The sequence below is a fragment of the Orcinus orca genome, chromosome 20, assembly GCF_937001465.1.
Source record: "Orcinus orca chromosome 20, mOrcOrc1.1, whole genome shotgun sequence".
Classification (NCBI taxonomy): domain Eukaryota; kingdom Metazoa; phylum Chordata; class Mammalia; order Artiodactyla; family Delphinidae; genus Orcinus; species Orcinus orca.
In genome coordinates, this window is record NC_064578.1 from 4173836 (window position 1) to 4193566 (window position 19731).

The 19731-nt window shown below is 49.1% G+C and overlaps 1 protein-coding gene across 4 annotated transcripts in view; it reads right to left on the bottom strand.

Annotated features, from left to right (window-relative positions):
- The window catches only part of USP10 (ubiquitin specific peptidase 10), an 88528-nt gene that overhangs the window by 7207 nt on the left and 61590 nt on the right, over positions 1-19731 (bottom strand). For 2 of the 4 annotated variants that reach the window (XM_033406351.2, XM_033406349.1), the window contains 3 exons: positions 16917-17061; positions 15558-15623; positions 11348-12375 (listed from right to left, as the gene is read on the bottom strand). In XM_033406351.2, coding sequence (XP_033262242.1) covers positions 12188-12375; positions 15558-15623; positions 16917-17061 — 399 coding nt within the window. In that variant the 3' untranslated portion in view covers positions 11348-12187. Of the gene's footprint in view, positions 1-11347; positions 12376-15557; positions 15624-16916; positions 17062-19731 lie in introns of those variants that run through there. The other 2 variants (XM_033406350.2, XR_004477023.2) reach the window with 1 other exon arrangement.

The following is a 19731-nucleotide window of genomic DNA, read 5'->3' on the forward strand; positions in this document are numbered from 1 at the left end:
ATGAAAGAGATTATCCAGGAGTCCTATATGTATTAAAGTAATTGAACTTGTAGTTTAAAACTTTCCAAAAAAGAAATCTTTAGGCCCAGATAGTTTTACTAGTGAAAACTACCAAACGTTTCAAGTAGAAATAACACCAGTCCTACACGAGGAGGGAACACTTACCAATTCATTTTAAGAGGCCAGTACTATTCTGACACCCAAACCGTACAAAGTCAATACAAGAAATGTGCATGGACCAGTGTGCATCACAAACACAGACACAAGAATCTTCAACAAATATTAGCAAATAGAGTCCAGCAATGTATAAAAAATACACTACACCATGACCAAATGGTGTTTATCCCAGGAATGCAGGCTGGTGGGGTATTAAAAAACCAGTCAACACACTCCATCATATTAATAAACTAAAGAAGAAAAAACACAGAATCATATGAATTGGTGTAGAAAAAAACATTTGACAAAATTCAACACCCATGCATGATTAAAAACGCTCAAAAACTCAGAGTAGAAAGGAACTTCCTTAATCTGGTAAAAGACATCTACAATAAGACTAGGGTTGAACTCACACTGCCCAGACAGCCCCTCCTCTGAGCTCTCCCAGCCCCCAACTCCTGTTCTGTGACCAGCACTCGCTGCTTTCTCCACCCCACTGCCTAGGTCCTGCTTTCTCCCACTAACTGTGAACGCTTCAAGATGGAAGCTGTCAGACTTCTCGCCTCATTTCATTTATGAGCTGCCTGCAACAAGAAGAAAAACCTAGCACTGAGTCGGTACTAAATAATGGTCTGATGAATGAATTAAATTCAGTTAAAATTAACCCAAGATCTGACTCTCATAATAGTTACGAGCATTTCTGGAGGAGGGGGAGGCTGTTATGCGATGGTGGAGACAGACTGGCCAGAGCTGCCTGATCCCCAGACCCCACTGGCACCAGCATAAATTCTCAGCGCAAAGGTCTCCTTGGCATGTACGGTACTAAGAATGGACAGAGAAAGGCCGTGTAGACACAGTTATTATCAATTAGGACCGGGCTGGAACTACCTGGGGTTTGGAAAATTGTTTTCAGATTATTTTCCAAGTGTTCGATGAAACCCCAAAGACATTTTCCCAGGCATTATTTCCCCCAGAAGTTGTAAACCCATAAGCATTTACATAAGAGTTTAACCCTCAGATTGAGGATTTGTTTGTGCTGAACTCATCCCAACAGAACGGCCCGCGGTGCCCAGACAACTTGTGCTCTCTGTATTTATTCAAACGTGGACCTCGATGCTTGCATTCGAATGCACTCAACTGAATTTCGTATTAATTCTCAAACCAGTGCTTGAATTCCAAGAGGGTACTGGTTTGACAGATGTGTTTCTCTAATTACTGGAATCAAGATAAGCCTCTGGCATTGCAACATGGCCAAACTTCAGAACTTAGAGAACCCCGGACCCTTGGTCTTTGAGAAGTGGGGGATGGGAGGGGGGGCGCTACAGCAGCTACCTGGTCTGGCAACACAGGCTTGGAGACACAGAGGAGAAAATATTTCTAAACTTAGAAAGTAAAAAATGCCCGGTGTAGAAAAACTGGAATACACAAATAGACTGGGGGCAGGTACCTACAGAGACGAGCACTGGTGATGTTTGGATGAAGGTATTTGCTTTCAGGTTTTCTGGGGAAGGGGGTTGTTCTGTTTTTGTTTTGCACTGGGCTTTCGGAATTGGCTTTCAAGGTGGCAAATGCATGGGTGAGATGAAGGGGCAGGGCTGTGTGATTAACCAACCAGCCGTTGGCCCCTCCACTAAAGCTTGGAGCCACCAAGATGCACTGGTCGCCCTCCTGTGGGCAGCAGGGTGAGCTGGCCTGGGGACCAGAAAGCAGGATCCCGGCACTGTCACTCAGCAAACTTCCTCCAGAGAACAGGGACACTGTTTTCTGACCGTCTCTCCAAGGCGGACTGACAGGAGGCGCTCCACGGTGGACGGAACGCAGCGACTGCAAACCACCACCAGGTAAGCTTGCTTCCTCGTTTAACGGGACTAGCCGGCCCCCTTCCTAAGATTTTGGCGAGGATTAAGAAGATGCTGTGCGAAAACTCAATGTCACCTGGTTACCCTGGCATTTGCTTATCAGGTGACCATTCAATCACCAGTAACCAGGAATAAAAGGGTTTTCTAGCCGGACTATGAGAGTTTATCATTTTGAGAATCATTTGCCAGTGGATACACTGATACTTTAGTAACTGGCACACTCTGCATATATTTCTGTGAGCTTAAATCTGCCTCCCATCCTGACCCTGGCCCTGGCCGCAGCCGGCCCCAGCCCCCTGCGGATTTCAACACAGAGGGATTGTGTTAACGCTGCTACGGGGACGATTATAACTGCAGATTATCTTGGGTGAAAGAAGGTGCGGAGTACATGTTTTTGTTTGTTTGTTTGTTTTTTTTGGAGTACACGTTTTATGATGCTGTTTCTATGAAGTCCTAAGCGGTCAAATTCGCTATGGCAGTGGTTCTCACCTAGAGGTGATTTGGGTCCCCAGGGGACATTCGGCCATGTCTGGTGATGTTTTTGGTTGTCACAACTGGAGGGGGAGTGCAACTGGTATCCAGTGGGTGAGGCCACGATGCTCACATCCCACAATGCACAGGACAGCTGGCCACACGCAGGTGTCCACCGTGCCGAGGGTGAGAAGTGATGTATGACGGACGTCAGGTACTGGTGACCCTTAGGGAGCTTGGGGGCCCTGGGGCCCTGGAAATGCTCTACACGTTTACACGGGCAAATAAACATGCAAACGGCTCCTGAGCTGTCCATTTCGACATGAGTGCCTGGCCGCGTGCAAGTCACAGCTCGAGGCCCGGCCCCGCCGGGCCCAGCCTGGGTCCCCTCCAGTGTGATATCACCGCCCTCGCCACAGCCCCCGCTTAAGTAGGACAAGGCGTTTTCGTCAACGCATCACTTTTTATTCAAGTGAAATTAAAGGGTTTGGTTGTGGGCGCTTCAAGTCAAACACAAACCTTGTGAACGTGCAGACTCATGGTAGCCACTCGGTTCTTTTCCATAACATTTTCCAAACCACCCAGACGCAGACAGCAGTTCTGTGAAAAGCAGGCAGGGAGGGCCTGGCCCACCCCTTCCTGCTCCACCGGCTGCAAACCTGCTTGGGGTGTCAGCGCTGGGGGTGTGTAAAGACCCGGGGGTCACCTGCTCAGTGGGCCAGGAGGTCAGATCTGAGAGCTCAGCCGCTGGCTGTGCTCACACCATGAGCTGCGACGTCACCCATCCAGCCCAGGGCAAGGACAGGCTGAAGGATGCATTGGCCGGACCCTGTGAGGATGTCTTGCTGTGGCCGCCGCTGCCCATTTGTTCTATTCTTTTTGCAGTGCCTTTTATTTTCCCTTTGAATCGTATTACGTACTGTCACCATTAGGACTAACAGGACAAAAACACTGAAACAGACTTGGTTTCAAAAGGGAAGCACTCAAAGGTCAGAATAAATGTGGGCTTCAGAGGACAGCCTCAGGCACAGCGACCTAACGGGGTGCCTGAGAAGGCGACACACCCGCCAATGAGCAGTGAACAGGCCGAGTAGGTGGACAGCTCCCTGCACCCAAAAGGAAGGTCTAAACGAAGACACTGAGACCTTCAGAGCTCGGAGTAAACTGTTTCCAGAAGAGAAATGATGACCGGCCGTTGCCTGTAGAGACCAGGGGCTAGTGTTAAGTTGAGTTCACTGTCAGCACCGTCTGCACAGGAGGCCCAGGCTGGACCCACGCGCTCCCCTGGGTCTGCGCCCCACTCCCCGGCACCCTTCCTTCCCCTCTTAACCTCCATCTCCTTTGCCTCTCCCACAGTATCATCCCTTCTGTGCCCTGAACTGGTCACCAGACAGAATAAAAGCAGATTTCAAGTTTGCTGTGTTTACTGAATGAAGTGTATGTTTTCTTCTTAGTTGTAAACATGGGTCAGTTGAACTTTTTTTTTTTTTTTTTTTTGCTGTATGCGGGCCTCTCACTGTTGTGGCCTCTCCCGTTGCGGAGCACAGGCTCCGGACGCGCAGGCTCAGCGGCCATGGCTCACGGGCCCAGCGGCTCCGCAGCATGTGGCATCCTCCCGGACCGGGGCGCGAACCCATGTCCCCTGCATCAGCAGGCGGACTCTCAACCGCTGCACCACCAGGGAAGCCCGAGTTGAACTTTTAAACTTTATTTCTTTGAAAACAAACGTTAGGTTGGATGCAAATCTTAGGTTGGACCAGTCTTTGGTTCATTTTTTCTGTGCACTAATGAATTTTACTTCTTTCTTTAAAAAGTTCCATGATAGGGCTTCCCTGGTGGCGCAGTGGTTGGGAGTCCACCTGCCGATGCAGGGGACACGGTTTCGTGCCCCGGTCCGGGAAGATCCCACATGCCGCGGAGCGGCTGGGCCCGTGAGCCGTGGCCGCTGAGCCTGCACGTCCGGAGCCTGTGCTCCGCAATGGGAGAGGCCACAGCAGTGAGAGGCCCACATACGGCAAAAAAAAAAAAAGTCCCATGATAGCTGTAAAGAAGAACAGTAACAGAAAACTCCAGGGTGTGTGTGTGCAGCTAGCCCTGGGTGGGCATCTGCATAAAAGGAAGACAGGGAGGAATGAACATTTCTACTGAGCGATCCAGGGGGCACCGGGGTCAGTTGGTGACAGGCCGCCCACTACCCAGACACTCACACTATTTTCTAGTGGAAACTCAGCCAGCAGCAAACATGTCCCTATCCTGGGGGGCCCTGACCAGGCAGGAGACAGTGCCCAGCTGCCTGGCTTCAACAGAAGCATCCAGAACTGACAGGACAGCAGAACTCAAACGAGGGGACAGGCAAGCAGGGCCAAGGGTCGAGGCAGGAAAAGATGAGAAACTCAAAAGGTGAATTACCAGAGATGAGGCCCGGCCCCAAGCCCTGTGATGACGCCAGAAGGGACACAGGTGAGCAGGGCTCACTGAGCCCCCAGGCTCTGCTTAGAGATCGCACCTGTTACCTGGCCTAACCCTGTCCCTAACCCCGTGGGGCAGTGCCACCCCCAGCCAGTTCAGACACTGGGCCACTGCCCCAAGATCACAGGCTGGTTAGCACAGGGAGAGTTTGGAGCACCGGATGGGTGCTTCCGCACCCCTGTTTTTAATCATTTCACTACTTTGTTCTGTTTTAATGCCACAGCATTGAGAGTTCATCCAGATTTCCCTTCTGTTTCTCTGCTGTATCACCAGCCTCTCTTGGCCACTCTAGTTTACTCTCGAGTGCCAGGACTGACCTGGACAGGCCGCGGGGATGAGGGGTGGGCGCCGGCACACAGCACAGTGCAGGGGCTCCGAGCAGACTCTGAGCCGATGCCAACTCCCCAGCTGCGCGGTGCAGGCAGAAAGTCCTCCCGCGACTGTCAGAGGGCCAAGTGCCTGGAAAGAGCTCAGAAGTGGGCCTGGAGCTTCCCTGGTGGCGCAGTGGTTGAGAATCCGCCTGCCAATGCAGGGGACACAGGTCCGAGCCCTGGTCGGGGAAGATCCCCCATGCCGCGGAGCAACTAGGCCCGTGCGCCACAACTACTGAGCCTGCGCTCTAGAACCTGTGCTCTGCAACAAAAGAAGCCACTGCAATGAGAAGCACCGCAACAAAGAGTAGCCCCTGCTCGCCGCAACTATAGAAACCCCTTGCACAGCAACGAGGACCCAACGCAGCCAAAAGTAAATAAATTAATTTAAAAAAATTAAAAAGTAATTTAAAAGCAGAAGTGGGCCTGGCCTATAGGAAGCCCCATGTCTTCTTAGCTATCATGAGCACGTTAAGAAAATATGCTGTCCGGAGAGGGGAAGGGAGAGGGGCAAGCAGGAGCGCCGCCCTAAGGTGACCACAGAGGACGCTGCTGTGAGTCGCTGGTCCCGACACCCCTGGATCTGCTCCAGGTCATGAGCCTCACGTCGGCAGCACCCCCGGTGGAGGGCTCCACTGGAGTCAGTGGTCTTGCAGTGGGAGGTGTGGTCCCAGTGCAGCAGGGAGGGTCTGCAGCCATAAGAAACAGGAGAAATCTTCCTAGAAAGGGAATGTTACTCACTGCAAAGTTAATTCATACCTTTACGAACACAGAACAAATTCCACATCAGTGCATCACCCCCTTGCTGGCCTCGGATGTGAAGGGTGAGTGTCCTCAAGAAGGTCAGGAGGCACCGACTGATTCTCCACCGAGCACAGGAGTGCTCGGCTTTCAGCTGCAGGTGATAAGATAAGCACAAAGCCAATCCGAGCCCACAGGTATCAGAGTCCAGAGCTGGGCCCACTGCTGACAACAGGGAATAAACAAGGATGAGTCCATTTTCACATCTGGCAGGAAATCCACGCTGAAGTAAGAGTCCTTCAATCTTTTTTTTTTTTTTTTTAAGCAGAGGGATTTTTTTTCTTAAATTACGTAGGGAATCCCCAAATGCTCATAAAATGCGTGAAGAGATCTGCTTTCTTTGGAGGACAGATGAGCTCGAGGTCACGTTCACCAGACCCAACCCCAGCATCCCAGTGCCACCCCGAACACGGCGCAAGCCTCTCAGAGGGCCCGACAGCTGAAACCAAAAACACTCCGCATGGGTGAAGATGTTTGAAAGACAAAAACCAACTGCAATTTCAAAAAAGGACAAAAAAACCCCACGGGATTGAGATTTACCTGATTCCTGACAGGGACATGGGGTTTCTCAGGAAGGGATCGGGAACCCTTCAAACGTACACACGCATCTGACTGGATTGCTACCACAGAATGAACAAAGCTACCCTAATATTTACTCCTTAGAAAACCGACAATAAATACTTCCAGCACATGATAGATAACATGATAGATAAGACAAAGAGCACACACTTAAATGGGATCTGGGAGGAAATGGAGTTTATGAAGATGAAAACATCTTGGATGGCATCACTCAATCAATGTGAAGTCCTAGAGTCAAAACACTTCCTAAATCGCACGGCAGCTAGGATCCCCTTAACTGAAAGAAAAAAAAACACTATTTTTTTTAAATTTACTTTTTATTTTATATTGGGATATAGTTGATTTACAATGTCGTGTCTGTTTCAGGTGTACAGCAAAGTGATTCAGGTATACATATACACATACATACATACATTCTTTTTCAGATTCTGTTCCCATACAGGTTATTACAGAATATTGAGTAGAGTTCCCCCTACGGTACTCTACGGTAGGTCCTTCTCGATTATCTATTTTATATATAGTAGTGTCTCGAAGTCCTAATTTATCCCGCCCCCCCCTCCTTTGGTAACCAAAAGTTTTCAAAGTCTGTGAGTTTGTTTCTTTTTTGTAAGTTAATTTGTATCATCTTTTTAGAGTCCACATATAAGTGATATCATATGTTTTTGTCTTTCTCTGCGTGGCTTACTTCACTTAGTACGATCATCTCTGGGTCCATCCATGTTGCTGCAAATGCCATTATTTCATCCTTTTTATGGCTGAGTAATACTCCATTGTGTGTGTGTGTGTGTGTGTGTGTGTGTGTGTGTGTGTGTGTGCATATAAATATAACATCTTCTTTATCCATTCCTCTGTCGATGGACATTTAGAAAACCCCGCTAAATTTAAAAGCTTACTTGCCAGCTGTTTCCAACAGAAGACACCTGACAAAATGCTACTGTGCTCAGCAAATCAGAGCTTAGCAAGTCACCCCTAATTATGACCGGACTGTCTGAGAAACAAAAGGGAAGACCAACTGGCAAACAAATTTACAGTGTAAATCTGCTAAAAGAAGCCCACACTCACTAACTAGGATGATATACCCTTTCTTGTAGGGGTGGGGGGCAGGGGGAGGTAAGAAAAGAGAGTGAAAGATCAGAAAAGGGACCAAGCATTCGTTCACTGGTTCGTTTATTTACTTCTGAAGAGAAAGAACATCACCACAGGGTGAAGCCAAGCTACAAAGTGAATCTCATTTTTCAAACAAATATATTTGTCTCCAAAAGGTATAAGTAAGATGGGAATAGTCAGTCCAAAAGATGAATAATAACAGATTAAAAAAAAAAATCCTAGGAAGCAAGAGCAAACGTCTGATGAGGAAAAAGCACACCTGCTTGGCAATCTGCTGCGATTGATTTTAAAAGACAAAATAGCATTATGTGTAGAGCAGGCTGTTAACACACGGCCTTGTTAGACTTTTTTTAAACTCTAAGATTTTTTTCCTAATGTTTTCGAAGCCCACTGACGCTCAGGAAATTGGTGTAATGGGTACTACCCTCACCGGGCCAGTCGACAAGGCACCTTTCCTTCTTGAGCCAGAGAAGTAACAGAGAAGTCTTTGGTCTCTCTTGATGGACTAAGCACTTCCAAAGAGAAGCTTAACGAACCATGAGTGAAGTGGCCACACTGGCAGGACGCCGACTCCTGCAAAGTGAGCTGAGAGCTGTGCAGCATTGAACTCACAGGTTTACTTGGTTAATCCAAAGCAACTGACTTTGACTGCAATCTTAGCTTTCTAACTAGTTGGCCCGGTCAAGTACAAGCACCCTATGAGAACAATCACCAGAAACTTCCACTAAGGAAAAGACATAAAATGATGCATTTGTTGATTACAAAGTTACTACTAGCGGGACCCACACATTAGACCATGACTACATGACTGACCACCTGAAAAATTAAAGAAACAGCTTCTCTGAGCCACCGGGCAGCTGAACATGGCTGTACAAACAGGACAATGGAAGGACCGCCGTTTTTCATTCTGAATGGAACCCATTTTTCATTCTTTCCTTCTGAAAGAGGCACGTGCACTTTCTTGGCTTGGGGCAAACAATACACCAACCAGATAAACCTGATTACGTTCTTCGTGTAAGACAACTTCCAAGTCTTGTTAGCAATATTTCACACAGTACAGGAAAATCTCCCTGCGATGTACTTCTGACGGCACCCTAGCATTCACAGTGGTTTAAAAGCCACTGAGAAAGACATGTCAAATGCTAATGAAGGAAAATCACTAAATTTGTATCCCCAGCACCAAGGTTAAGGGGCCAAGTTCTTAGTGTAAATGACCCTAAAGCCAACGAAATAGTCTTGGAATTATAAAAACACTAAAAATTGCAGCAGGAAACACTACACATTTAGCTCAAAATGTCAAGAACAACATGGACAGGCCCACGATTCACCTGGGACCCTAGAAAGCACTGGATTTGCTAGAAAGATCGGGTTTTCTATCCAAGGGCCAATCAATCACTGCAGGGACCAAATGCAGGTAATCGTGAACTCCAGGCTAGCGTCTCCTTGCTATATATTCGGCCCCTTTATGAGCTTTGCTCTTCGTCTGCAGCTGGGCATCCCGATCCCACTTAAGCACAGGAAAACTGGGAAGCTATTATCTGTCCCACATACAATTGGAGCTGTCAGGGGGGTGTGGGATTATGCATGCTCTTTCAGACAACACACTCATGTACAGGGTAACAGAGGAGCCATCTGAGGGCTACCAGACAGCTGAATCTAAAAGTCCGATGTGCCAGAGGGGACAGCAGCCTGAAGAGTGAATGCAGGACTTGCCTGGTGGCGTAGTGGTTAAGAATGCACCTGCCAATGCAGGGGACACGGGTTCGATCCCTGGCCTGGGAAGATCCCACATGCCTCGGAGCAACTAAGCTCGTGCGCCACAACTACTGAGCCAGTGCTCTAGAGCCCGCGAGCCACAACGAACGACTGAGCCCTGTGCCACAACTACTGAAGCCCGCGCGCCTAGAGCCCGTGCTCTGCAACAAGAGAAGCCACCGCAATGAGAAGCCCGTGCACCAAAACGAAGAGTAACCCCCGCTCACCACAACTAGAGAAAGCCCACATAGAGCAATGAAGACCCAATGCAGCCAAAAATAAAATAAATTTTAAAACGGGAATGCAGTACCTCTCCACACATTACAGGGTCACCCGAGACACTGGAGGCCCCACTGCACTTAATTCATCTCTAACCACTTTTGAGAGAGACGAGACCTTCCAAAGGAAGGCCTTAGTATCTCAGTTTCCAACATATTTTGGGCTTGACAGAATATGTAACTTAGCAATTTAATGATTATGTAGAGACCCTCGAACGACATCTGAGGGAAAATTTCCTCATCTAAATGCACAAGATGTGTTCTAACACTTGGAAGCAGGCTGGTGTAACCAACGACGGCACTGTATGTCCGGGCTCCTGTTACAGATCCCTGAGAGAGGCCTTGTTCTGGACAGGGCGTTCACTGACTCACGGGGACACTTTAGCCAACATCGCTTATGGAGGCTGCATACTCAGGACAGATAAGCCACTTGTACAGATCGGACCTGACCTGGCTCACGGATCACAATGCAGAACTCAACGCCGGGCTTCAGAACAGGCTCCTTATTCCACGTGTGGCTGGTTTACTGCTGGTGTGGGTTGCATCCCCCAAAGTTAATTTAGCTTTCGAAGTCCACATGTTCCATAAGAATTGTACATTATTTTAATGAGAGGCTAATGATGACTTCTAAGTAGCTAAGCAAATCAGAGTAGGGTTACAGGAGGGCAGGCGGGCCAAGGGGGCAACGTTAGAACTGCACGTTTTTATCATTTTTATACAAATATATATTTATTGAAGTATGTTGATTTACAATGTTGTGTTTCAGGTGTACAGCACAGTGATTCCGTTATATATGTGCATATATTCCTTTTCGGATAATTTTCCCTTTAGATTATTACACAATACTGAGTATAGTTCCCTATGCTATACAGTACTGTAATTTTAAAATTAAGCTCCGAACCTGCAGCGGCACATGGCTACGATTAGGAACAGCGGACGGTAAGAGGAACAGCTTCGGGGAGAGGCTTGGAGCACATAAACCCGCTGCTCTGGGGACCCCAGCACACTACTGCGAGCGGCCTGCACAGGGCCTTCTGGAACCAGGGTGCCACGGGCACAGGAGCTGCCGGGAGCGGCCTGACGTGTATGACGGCTCTCCTCTTCATCTCTTCCATCTCGAAAGGCTTCCTTTCCACACCTGGAGGTGGCATCCGAGGCACAGGTAGGATGCTCGGTAGCAGGCAATGACAAGGATGCTCAGCCCTGACCCACGTCCGTCCCCTCCTTGAACTCAGCAATGCAGGGGACAAAACAACGGAGAGAGAGCTTACCTCCTCTTTTCTGCTCTTTGAAGATTTTAAAAAAATTCCTTTATCCGAATCACTAGAGTTAATAACTTTGGAAATAGTAAACAAGAATCATCTGAGGGCTTGGGTAAGCTTTCAGGAACACGTCAGGCTTCCCCAAGGGCTTATTTTAATTCCAGCAGCCCAGTCCTGCCCACTTGAACTCCGGTTACTGGAAAAGGCATTTGCCGTCAAAGAAACACCACACACGCAGCTTTAAACCAACTGTGTGATTTTTATTGATGGGCGACAACTTTATACTCCTAGCTATCACTAACTGTGTACAATTAGAGACGCGGCATCGTAGAAGAGCAGACAGCAGAATTAGACAGCAGACGCAGGGAATTATCAATCTTCATCATTTTGCCCATTTTTCATTATGTGTACACAGAAGCATGAATGCAATTTGAAATCTTTTAATGGCAATAAAGTTACAATCACCCATCTATGTGACTGACATCTTAACTCCAAATATTTGATCTGCAATGTGTACGTAAGCAGCTTCTCATCGCACGATTATTAAAATGTATTTTTCCTATTAGGAACCAGCAACTCATTTTATGTGTTTGTTTATCTTTTGAAGTAAGAACTATTTCTTCTCTGATAACTGGCTCATTTTTATCATCTATCAAAAACTAAAGGGTGAGGGAAGAAAGTGTGATGGATTAAAAAATTTATTTTTTTAAGGAAAGATAAAATTCATTTTCACAAATTTACAAGTGTTGTTGCTGGTGCAGGATTTATTCTACTATGCAGTTAGACTGGGAATCAAATGCAAGTTCCCCTTCTTACTCAGGAATTGGCATTATTTCGGAAATGTGGATTTTGTGTTTTTGCTTAAATCAGGCGACAGTCTGTCTCGACCAGATGACTTTGATTTGGAAGCTAGAAGTCAACATGAACTATGTTGTGCACAAACCCCAGGCGTCTCCTTTCATTCTAGCCCATTTCTGCAACAGGAAGAAAGAGTTTCTCTCTAAAGAGCCACTAAAGAGAGGAGGGGAGTCGGTGAGAGCCGGTGCTCTACAAGCAGCGTCGGGCACACACAGCGGCGGCTACAGCAGGTCCACGCGGCGGTAATACAGGAGGTAGGCTGTGCGCTCGGCAGCGGGCTTCACCACCTGGTACTGGTTAATCACCTTGACCGTCTGGTCGTCGATGCGCAGCCAGCCATTGAGACCGATCTGGAAGACGTCCGTGGTGTAGTGGCCGCCCGTGGCGCTGCTGCCGTGGTGGTAGACCACTGCAAGAGAGGGCCCGGGCGCCCGTGAGAGCGGCTCCGCACACCAGCGCCTAAGGTGCCCGCCTGCCCCCGCCACAGACCTGCCTGTCCCACGAAAGGCCTGGCACCAAGGCAGGTGGGACAGAGAAGTGGGGTTATACAAAGCAATGCTGTTTCAACTCAAAACCGTTCAACAATTTACAATACAAAGTCATACATCTACATCTTAATAACATATTTAAAATGCTCAATACCTCACAAACTATGAAAGAAATGTCAACTAATGGGGTCGTCCCATCTGTCAGCCCTGTAGGCAGGCTCGTCAGCCGCCTTAAGACTTGATACAGGAGACAGTCCCCTAGGAAGGAGGACACAGAGACGCTCCCTGCAGAGCCATCAGCCAATGTCCCTCTGGGAACGCACACCGAGGCCCAAACATCAGGCCCTGATCCAGCCAATTCCACTTCTAGACTGTTCCAACAGAGTATCTGAATCTTGGACAAAGTGAAAACATGGAAAAGCCTATATTCACACTCGAAGGAATGCTGAGTGCATTACATTACAAGAAGGTGAATTTTTTCGTTGACCTGATTAAAAGTTTTTGGCGGTGTAAGAATATGCTTACATTACATGGAAAAAACAAGAATCTGAGGTTTTCTGTGGACTGTCACCCGTGACAAGGACAGCACCGCCCCAGGAGGGCCGCCAGCGCACTTAGCTGGGCTGACTGGGCAGTTGAGTCACCCTGCAGACACCGGTCATTGCTCTCTTTTTCTTTTAAAGAAAATTTCCGATTTTTCTACTACCATGTTTTAACAGAAAAAATTACCTGCCATGTACTTGTTCATTAAAATTGTGTAATTCAAACAGGAAGCCTTAGTCAGAGGTGTAAAACAAATATAACTGTCGGAAGATGCTGAAAAGGTATTAAAGACAGTGGAAGGGCACATCCTCCCCCTTCTATGCAGAGAAGGGGCTGGGAGGTGGCTGGGCCAGCAGCAGACCTGACCCTGTGTGAGGGAAACAGCCTCCAGTGACATTCCGGGGAGGGGGGCTGCAGCGTGGCCAGGGTGAGCTGTGCGTTGCCGTGAGTGGCATGAAGGACAGTCACTTGGAGAGAGGGGCACAATCTGGTACGAAATTTCAGCAATAAATAGGCTGAACGTCAGCGCGCTCCCCCACTTGTAGGGACATCCAAATCCACCCAGAGCCGGGCTCTGCGCAGAGGCCATTCTGCTGGGGCTCAGAGAACACTGAGGCCCTGGCCCGCCGGGGACGAACGCGACTGGTCGCTGAGGGACAGCAAGACTGTTGGGCCATCAAGTGGGAAACCAGCAACGGAACCAGCAGCAGCTCACGGCTGCATCGAGTCCTGCAGGTCACAGAGATGGACAGGCTGCCGCAGGGCAAGGGGAGCCCCGACACCAGCATGTCCCTCTGACCCCAAATCCAGCTGTGGGGCGTCTGTCCTGGATTTTCACCTCTAAGACCTACCAGACTTGGTTTTGGTTTTTTAAAGTGACCAGGTCAGTAGGATTTAAAGGACCTGTGGGTTTAACTGATTTGCGTTTCCTCTACGACACTTCATTTTAAATATTCAGAAGAGAAGCGCTCTACCCGTATGCAGGTTTCTCAAGCAGCAGACCTGTACCTAACATGGTGATGTGTCACAGACGCCCGGCAAGCCCACGTCACAGAAGCAGAGCTGAGAATGAGTTTTCCAAAAGCTCACGCGCTATATTAACTGATTTTCTTTGTCCCGCAATCAAAACCATTTTTAAAAGCACCTCTTTACTCACAGTTTACAGAAAACTGCAACCAATCCGGTGACCGTATTTCTGAGATTAGAAGGCTCAGATTCAGGGGTGCAGGCGAGAGCGACTCCAGAAGAAGCCCCGGGCCGGGGCGGGCGGGAGTGGTAGGGGTGCACTCACACCAGGGCCCCCTGACCAGGAGACAAGACTTGCTAACCCTGCCCTTGATCATCACCTTGCCCTGACAGGGACCCCAGGGAGGCTGCAGGGAGACTCGGAGAAACACGTCATCACCCTGGGACCTCAGTGCCAAACCCCAGGGAGCCAGGCTGGACCCTGGGGGCCCTCTGATCTCAGAGGAAGACCACAGAGAGGCCTCCGAGCTGCCAGCCCAAGGCAGGTCAGGGGGAGGGTGGCTACACGCCGGGAGTGTGTTGCCCACCAGGTCCCAGCAGGCTGGGGTAAGGCCGTGATCAGCCACCTTCGGGGAGAAGAGCGAGTCGGAGGGAGCAGGTCCTGGTGGGAAGAAAGGGCCAACCGGGCCCAACACCTTCTACCCTGGCACCCGACCCACCCAACGACCAGGGCCCAATCCAACATCCCAAGAGCTCAGGGGTGGACCGAGGGCAGGAGTGTGAAGCTCTGCTCTGCCACTTAAGGGCACAGAGCGGCCAATGTTCCTCCACGAGTCTCAGTTTGTCCTTTTACAAAATGGGGATAGCGCCACATACCTCCCAGGACACTGTAAGGACTAAATGAGATAGTACATAAAAAGTATCCAGTGAAAAGGCTCAATGAACGTGTGAGGGCTAACAAACAGCAGTCACTACAGACAGGCTCCGCAAAGGCAACACAAGAGGAGCGGTGGGAGAGCAGTTGGAAAACTCTAAGACAAACGGCCAGGGGCGCAAACACAACTGCTGCGACCAGCAACTCTTCAAAGACACAGAAGGCCTCAAAGGCGCAAAAGACTCGGGCTGTGAAAGAGAAAGGAGGAGGGAAGGACAGGAGGCGGAGAACGTGGATGGGCTCCGCGGGGAGCCCGGGGTGGGGGGGGCCGCAGGAGGTCGTGGGCGGCTAAGGAGCCCGCGCTCCCCTAGCCTGGCTGCGGCCACGCCTCAGCACCCACTCCTACAGGCACCACGACCGCGGCAGGGAGGGTTCCCAGCCTGGCAACCCCACACCTCTGGCTCCAAGACAGAGACAGTCGTGTTAGACGACGTCTCACGTTGGGCTGAGCTTTTAGAGCCAAGAGAATAGTCTGTCAAATTCCAAACACACCAAATTTTAGGTAAAACGCACATTTTCAAATGATTTCCGGACTTATAAAGTCCACAGGGATACCAATAATCTATTCTCTACGTTAAGTGGCATTACAACAAAATTGTGCCAGGGTATAAACCTTTTCATCGTTGCTTTCACAGGAAAATGTCGTACAAATTGACTTACCTGCAAATAGCCTATAGGTTCTGTGGCATTTAAAATTCTTATTTTTAACCCCTGGAGAGAGCAGTTCTGAAAAACAAAATATCAAGAGCTTTAATCTATAAAAGCGCTGACACACAGAGCTCCCAGAAAGGGGCGGACAGCAGCCTCCAATCAACTAACCCACCCAGTGGACCAGGGAGACCAAACACAACTCCATCCCCTCAGTTGCATAAAAACTGAGCAGCGAGGAAGAGCAGCTGCAGGGTAGTAACGGAGGTCACCAGAACCCACCCATCAGAGGACAGGGGCATATACTGAGCCTCTAGCCCATGCTAGAAACCCCTTACAAGCAGATGCTCTAAAAAATGGGAAAGAAAAAAACAAAAGCAAAGCTGCCCTGGAAAGCCTAAGGTTTAAAATGTTTTACACGTGAGTCAGACCACAAAACTCCAATCAACAGTAAGATGATTTTCGGCTGGCGTTTCTTCCCCTTTCCGGTCCTCAAACGGACCATGAACTGGCACAGGAGGCAAACCTATCAGCCGAAGGTGGCAACTCGTGAGAACAGGGCTGAGAGCCAGAGTCCGAATCTTAGGGGGAAGGAAATGCAACGTGCCTGGGTGCAGGTGAAGCGATGCTGATCCCAGGCCCACTGCCCGGCAGGTCCCAGTGCCGGGCAGCGTGGGGAGGGAGGAGGGAGGAGGACGGCAGTTTGCTCCTCCAGGAGACCAGGGAAGACGGCCCATGTGCTCTTTTCTGCTCTCCAGGCCCCCGGACACTTTGAGCATCGCCTCTAGCTCGTTACGCTCCTGATCGAACTTCACTGTTGCACATAACATTTCTCACAAATTCTGAAGCTTTCCTGGAGAGTTTTCCTTCAAGCTCACTTTTAGCAAGACAACCAGGCGCTTTCACCACGATGTGCCCAAGCTGCCGAGCCCCGGAGACCCGGCGGAGACCCGGGGCTGGGGCTGCAGCTCTAAGGCCGGGGTCCCTGCCGCCGGAGGGCAGGGGAAGCCCCGGGGCCCGCGGGAAACACTCCCCACCCGCTAAAAGGCCCAGTTAGGCAGGCTGCTCCACACAGCTGTTAACGCCTAGTATGAGGAAGGGTATTTCCTACCACTGACCCATAAACTTTTTATATTTAGTATTTTTCTCACCTAGTAATACTTTCATATGGTTTATTTTTGCCTTTATTTTTAAAAGGCCATTTTAGTGAGAAATTTTAACCTAAAGGTCTATTAACAGTCAAGAAATTTAAAACAAAAAAGTCATGAAAGAGCTTCTGAATGCTGACATGACACAGAAAGTGCTGAGGCATCAAGAAGCTGGCTGCTTCCAGGACTGTCATCACAGACGCTCCTGCCTTACAGTCGTTACCTTTACTAATTTCCAAGTCCACAGGATATTCAATGTTCTTGATAAGCTTCTGACATCCACCTGTCTTCTCGTAAACAAACCGTTTCAGGTGCAGCACGAGGACAGGAGGGAGCTTTTCCAGAGTCACCCTTCGACTGATCTCCACCTGAGACACACAAGCACACAGGTAACGCCATCTTACTCCGAGCGGCAGACGCCACCCCACCTCTCGCTCCAAGACTCAAATGCTCCGGGGCAATGCTTCTCAAAGCTTCCTGAGTCACAGGGTCTCTGGAGAGTCGAATGGGATCTTTTGAGAGGTACTGACCTTCCTCTTAGAAAAGTGCATATATCCCTACAGACACAACTGCAGGGGGTCCCAAAGGTCCCCGAGCCAAGTTAAGAACCTTTGTCCGAGGGCATTAAATTGGCATAAACATTTAGAAGCTAACTTAGTGAGGCCTTGAATTACGTGTGTACTAACTTATCTTTTAATAACTCGCGCAGCACTGATAGAGCTGAAGCCGATGTGCTTCTTGAATTAGACGCTCTAGGTAACTCCAAAGCTATTTACTGTAACCATTGGTTTTACAACAGTTCCGCTTTTATCAATTCAAAATGCCCCTTATGAACTTCCACGGTCTACTGAACGCTGCTTTTTATTAAAATGCATCTTCACAAGCAAACTTAACCCCTTTATGTACTGTTTGTTCTCTGTATCTGCAAATGTGTTGATGCTTCCGGTATTTAGACGGAGAATACTTTCGGTAGAAATACTTGTCCACGTAACAATCCGAAAGACAGCGGCATATAATAAACACCCAGAAAGCTTTCGGAGGACTACACGCGTATCTGGCTGAAGGTACCTGAAGCGAGCCTAGCGGTCACCGGCACCTGGTTTATTAGTATTAGGGCTGAAGACCCTTTCAGGCCCGTCTTCCCACCCAGACTGAGGTCCCAGGCATGGAAATGGCCCGATCACCTCGACATTCCCATTGAGTCTCTGCAGTCCAGGGTCTCACATCCAACAAGAATTGTAAATGAAAAAAAGCATGACTCCAGTTCCACAGTCAAAACCAGCAATGACGATGTAAGACTCCAGCTTCCTCACTTATAAAATGATAGTCAGACTAAAGTACCTCTGGGATGGTTTCTCAGTGCTAGTGACGCGCGATTCTGTTCGTTAAGGGGCTAATCTCAAATCCTTAACTGAGTGTTCCGCGTTTCCAGAGAAACTGAGCCACACTTTCTAACACCCAACAAACCCAGACCTTTTTATTTAGCTAGTATTTTGTATAATCATATTTTCCCACAATCTTCCTGTGTTCCCACAGAAAAACAACTTTTGACCTAAAAACCTAATAAAATTCAAGTGGGTACTTTGAAAAGTAAATTAAAAAATCACATTCCAGAAAATGTGTTACTTGCTCTTCACAGACACGCTGTACAAGCTCATTCCTCAGACACCTGCTTCCACAGCCACGGAGCGAAAACGGCCAGCAGCCTTCTCTGCCGTCTTCAAGGCTCCACCGAGATGCCACTTCTTCCGTGACTCCTTCCTGCAAACCTGCCACCTAGAATCCATCACCTTTTCCTCACCCTCCTCTGACCCCGGGCCAACAACCACAGCCACCGCTACCTCAGTCATCGCGCCCCACCCACCTCTGCCCAAACAGCAGTTTAACTGCAGCAGGGGCAAACGAGGAGAACAAACATATCCTCAGAGGGCTGTCCTGGGAGCGCAGGGACAGGGTGCCCCCCTCCCCAGCAGGATCAGTGGCTCCAGTGGGGAGGGGCCAGGATGGCGAGTCCACCTCTGGAGTCATGGCTGCCCCAGACGAGCAGGTGGACAGTCCCACAGCCAGTACGTGACCCGGCCTCCCGAGAACAAGTACCCACTCTCTCTCTCCCGTTAAGTTCCACCATTTCTCTAAGGAAAAGCTGCCGGGATTCTCTTCCGGCTCCTACCACTTTTACTTTTTGAACAAAATTGTCCACGAGAAGCAATTAGAAAACACGGGGTAGAGCTAGGCCTAACTTCTGCAGATGCCCCGAGAGGTTGGCTTGACCAACCCACAGCAGATGGACAGAAGCTCTCCACACCCCGCCTCTGCTCCTCTTCACGTGGATGGAGCCCGAGCTGCAAGGCAAGGGCAGGGCCCTTGGCCCCACGAGGTGCTGGCAGGTTTCCTACGCTGGGCCGTGCTGGTTCACCCTGTAGCCATCACACACGGCTACTGAAATCGGGCCTCACAGGAACACTCTGAAGTGTTCAAAAAGGCACCGCCCTAGCCAGTCTACATTCATCCCCCCAACACACCTCTATGAATGCACAGCCACGACCTAGGATACAAAACAGAGAAGGCACGCTCTACTGCGGATGAGAAGTCGGGCCTAACTGGCGCATCTGGACGGCCAGCAGCTAACAAGCCCTCAGAGAGCAGAGAATTATCGCCTCTCTCGACGGAGCCGACATGCTTCCTCTTGACTCCTGAACGCTGAAAGACTCAAGACTTTATCTTTTTCTCAGATCAAATCAAAGAGTAACAGGCACCAGAACAATTACTTTCTATTTCTCAACGTCCTTGAAGATCTGCAGTCAAATGCAAACCAGATTAGAACATCTTTTAGAACATCTTTTATCTCCTAACCATCTCATGAAATTGTGCTCTATGGTATCAGGAATGTGAACGAGCTATCGGCCTTTGTCAGAGGTGGTATTCACTCTATGGTGCCATGACTGGATGGCCAGCAAATGAAACGCAGCTCAGAATAAATAACCCCAAAGATCGTGACCTGTGTTTCATGACTTAGAGCCAAGGGAAGTTGGGAGGAT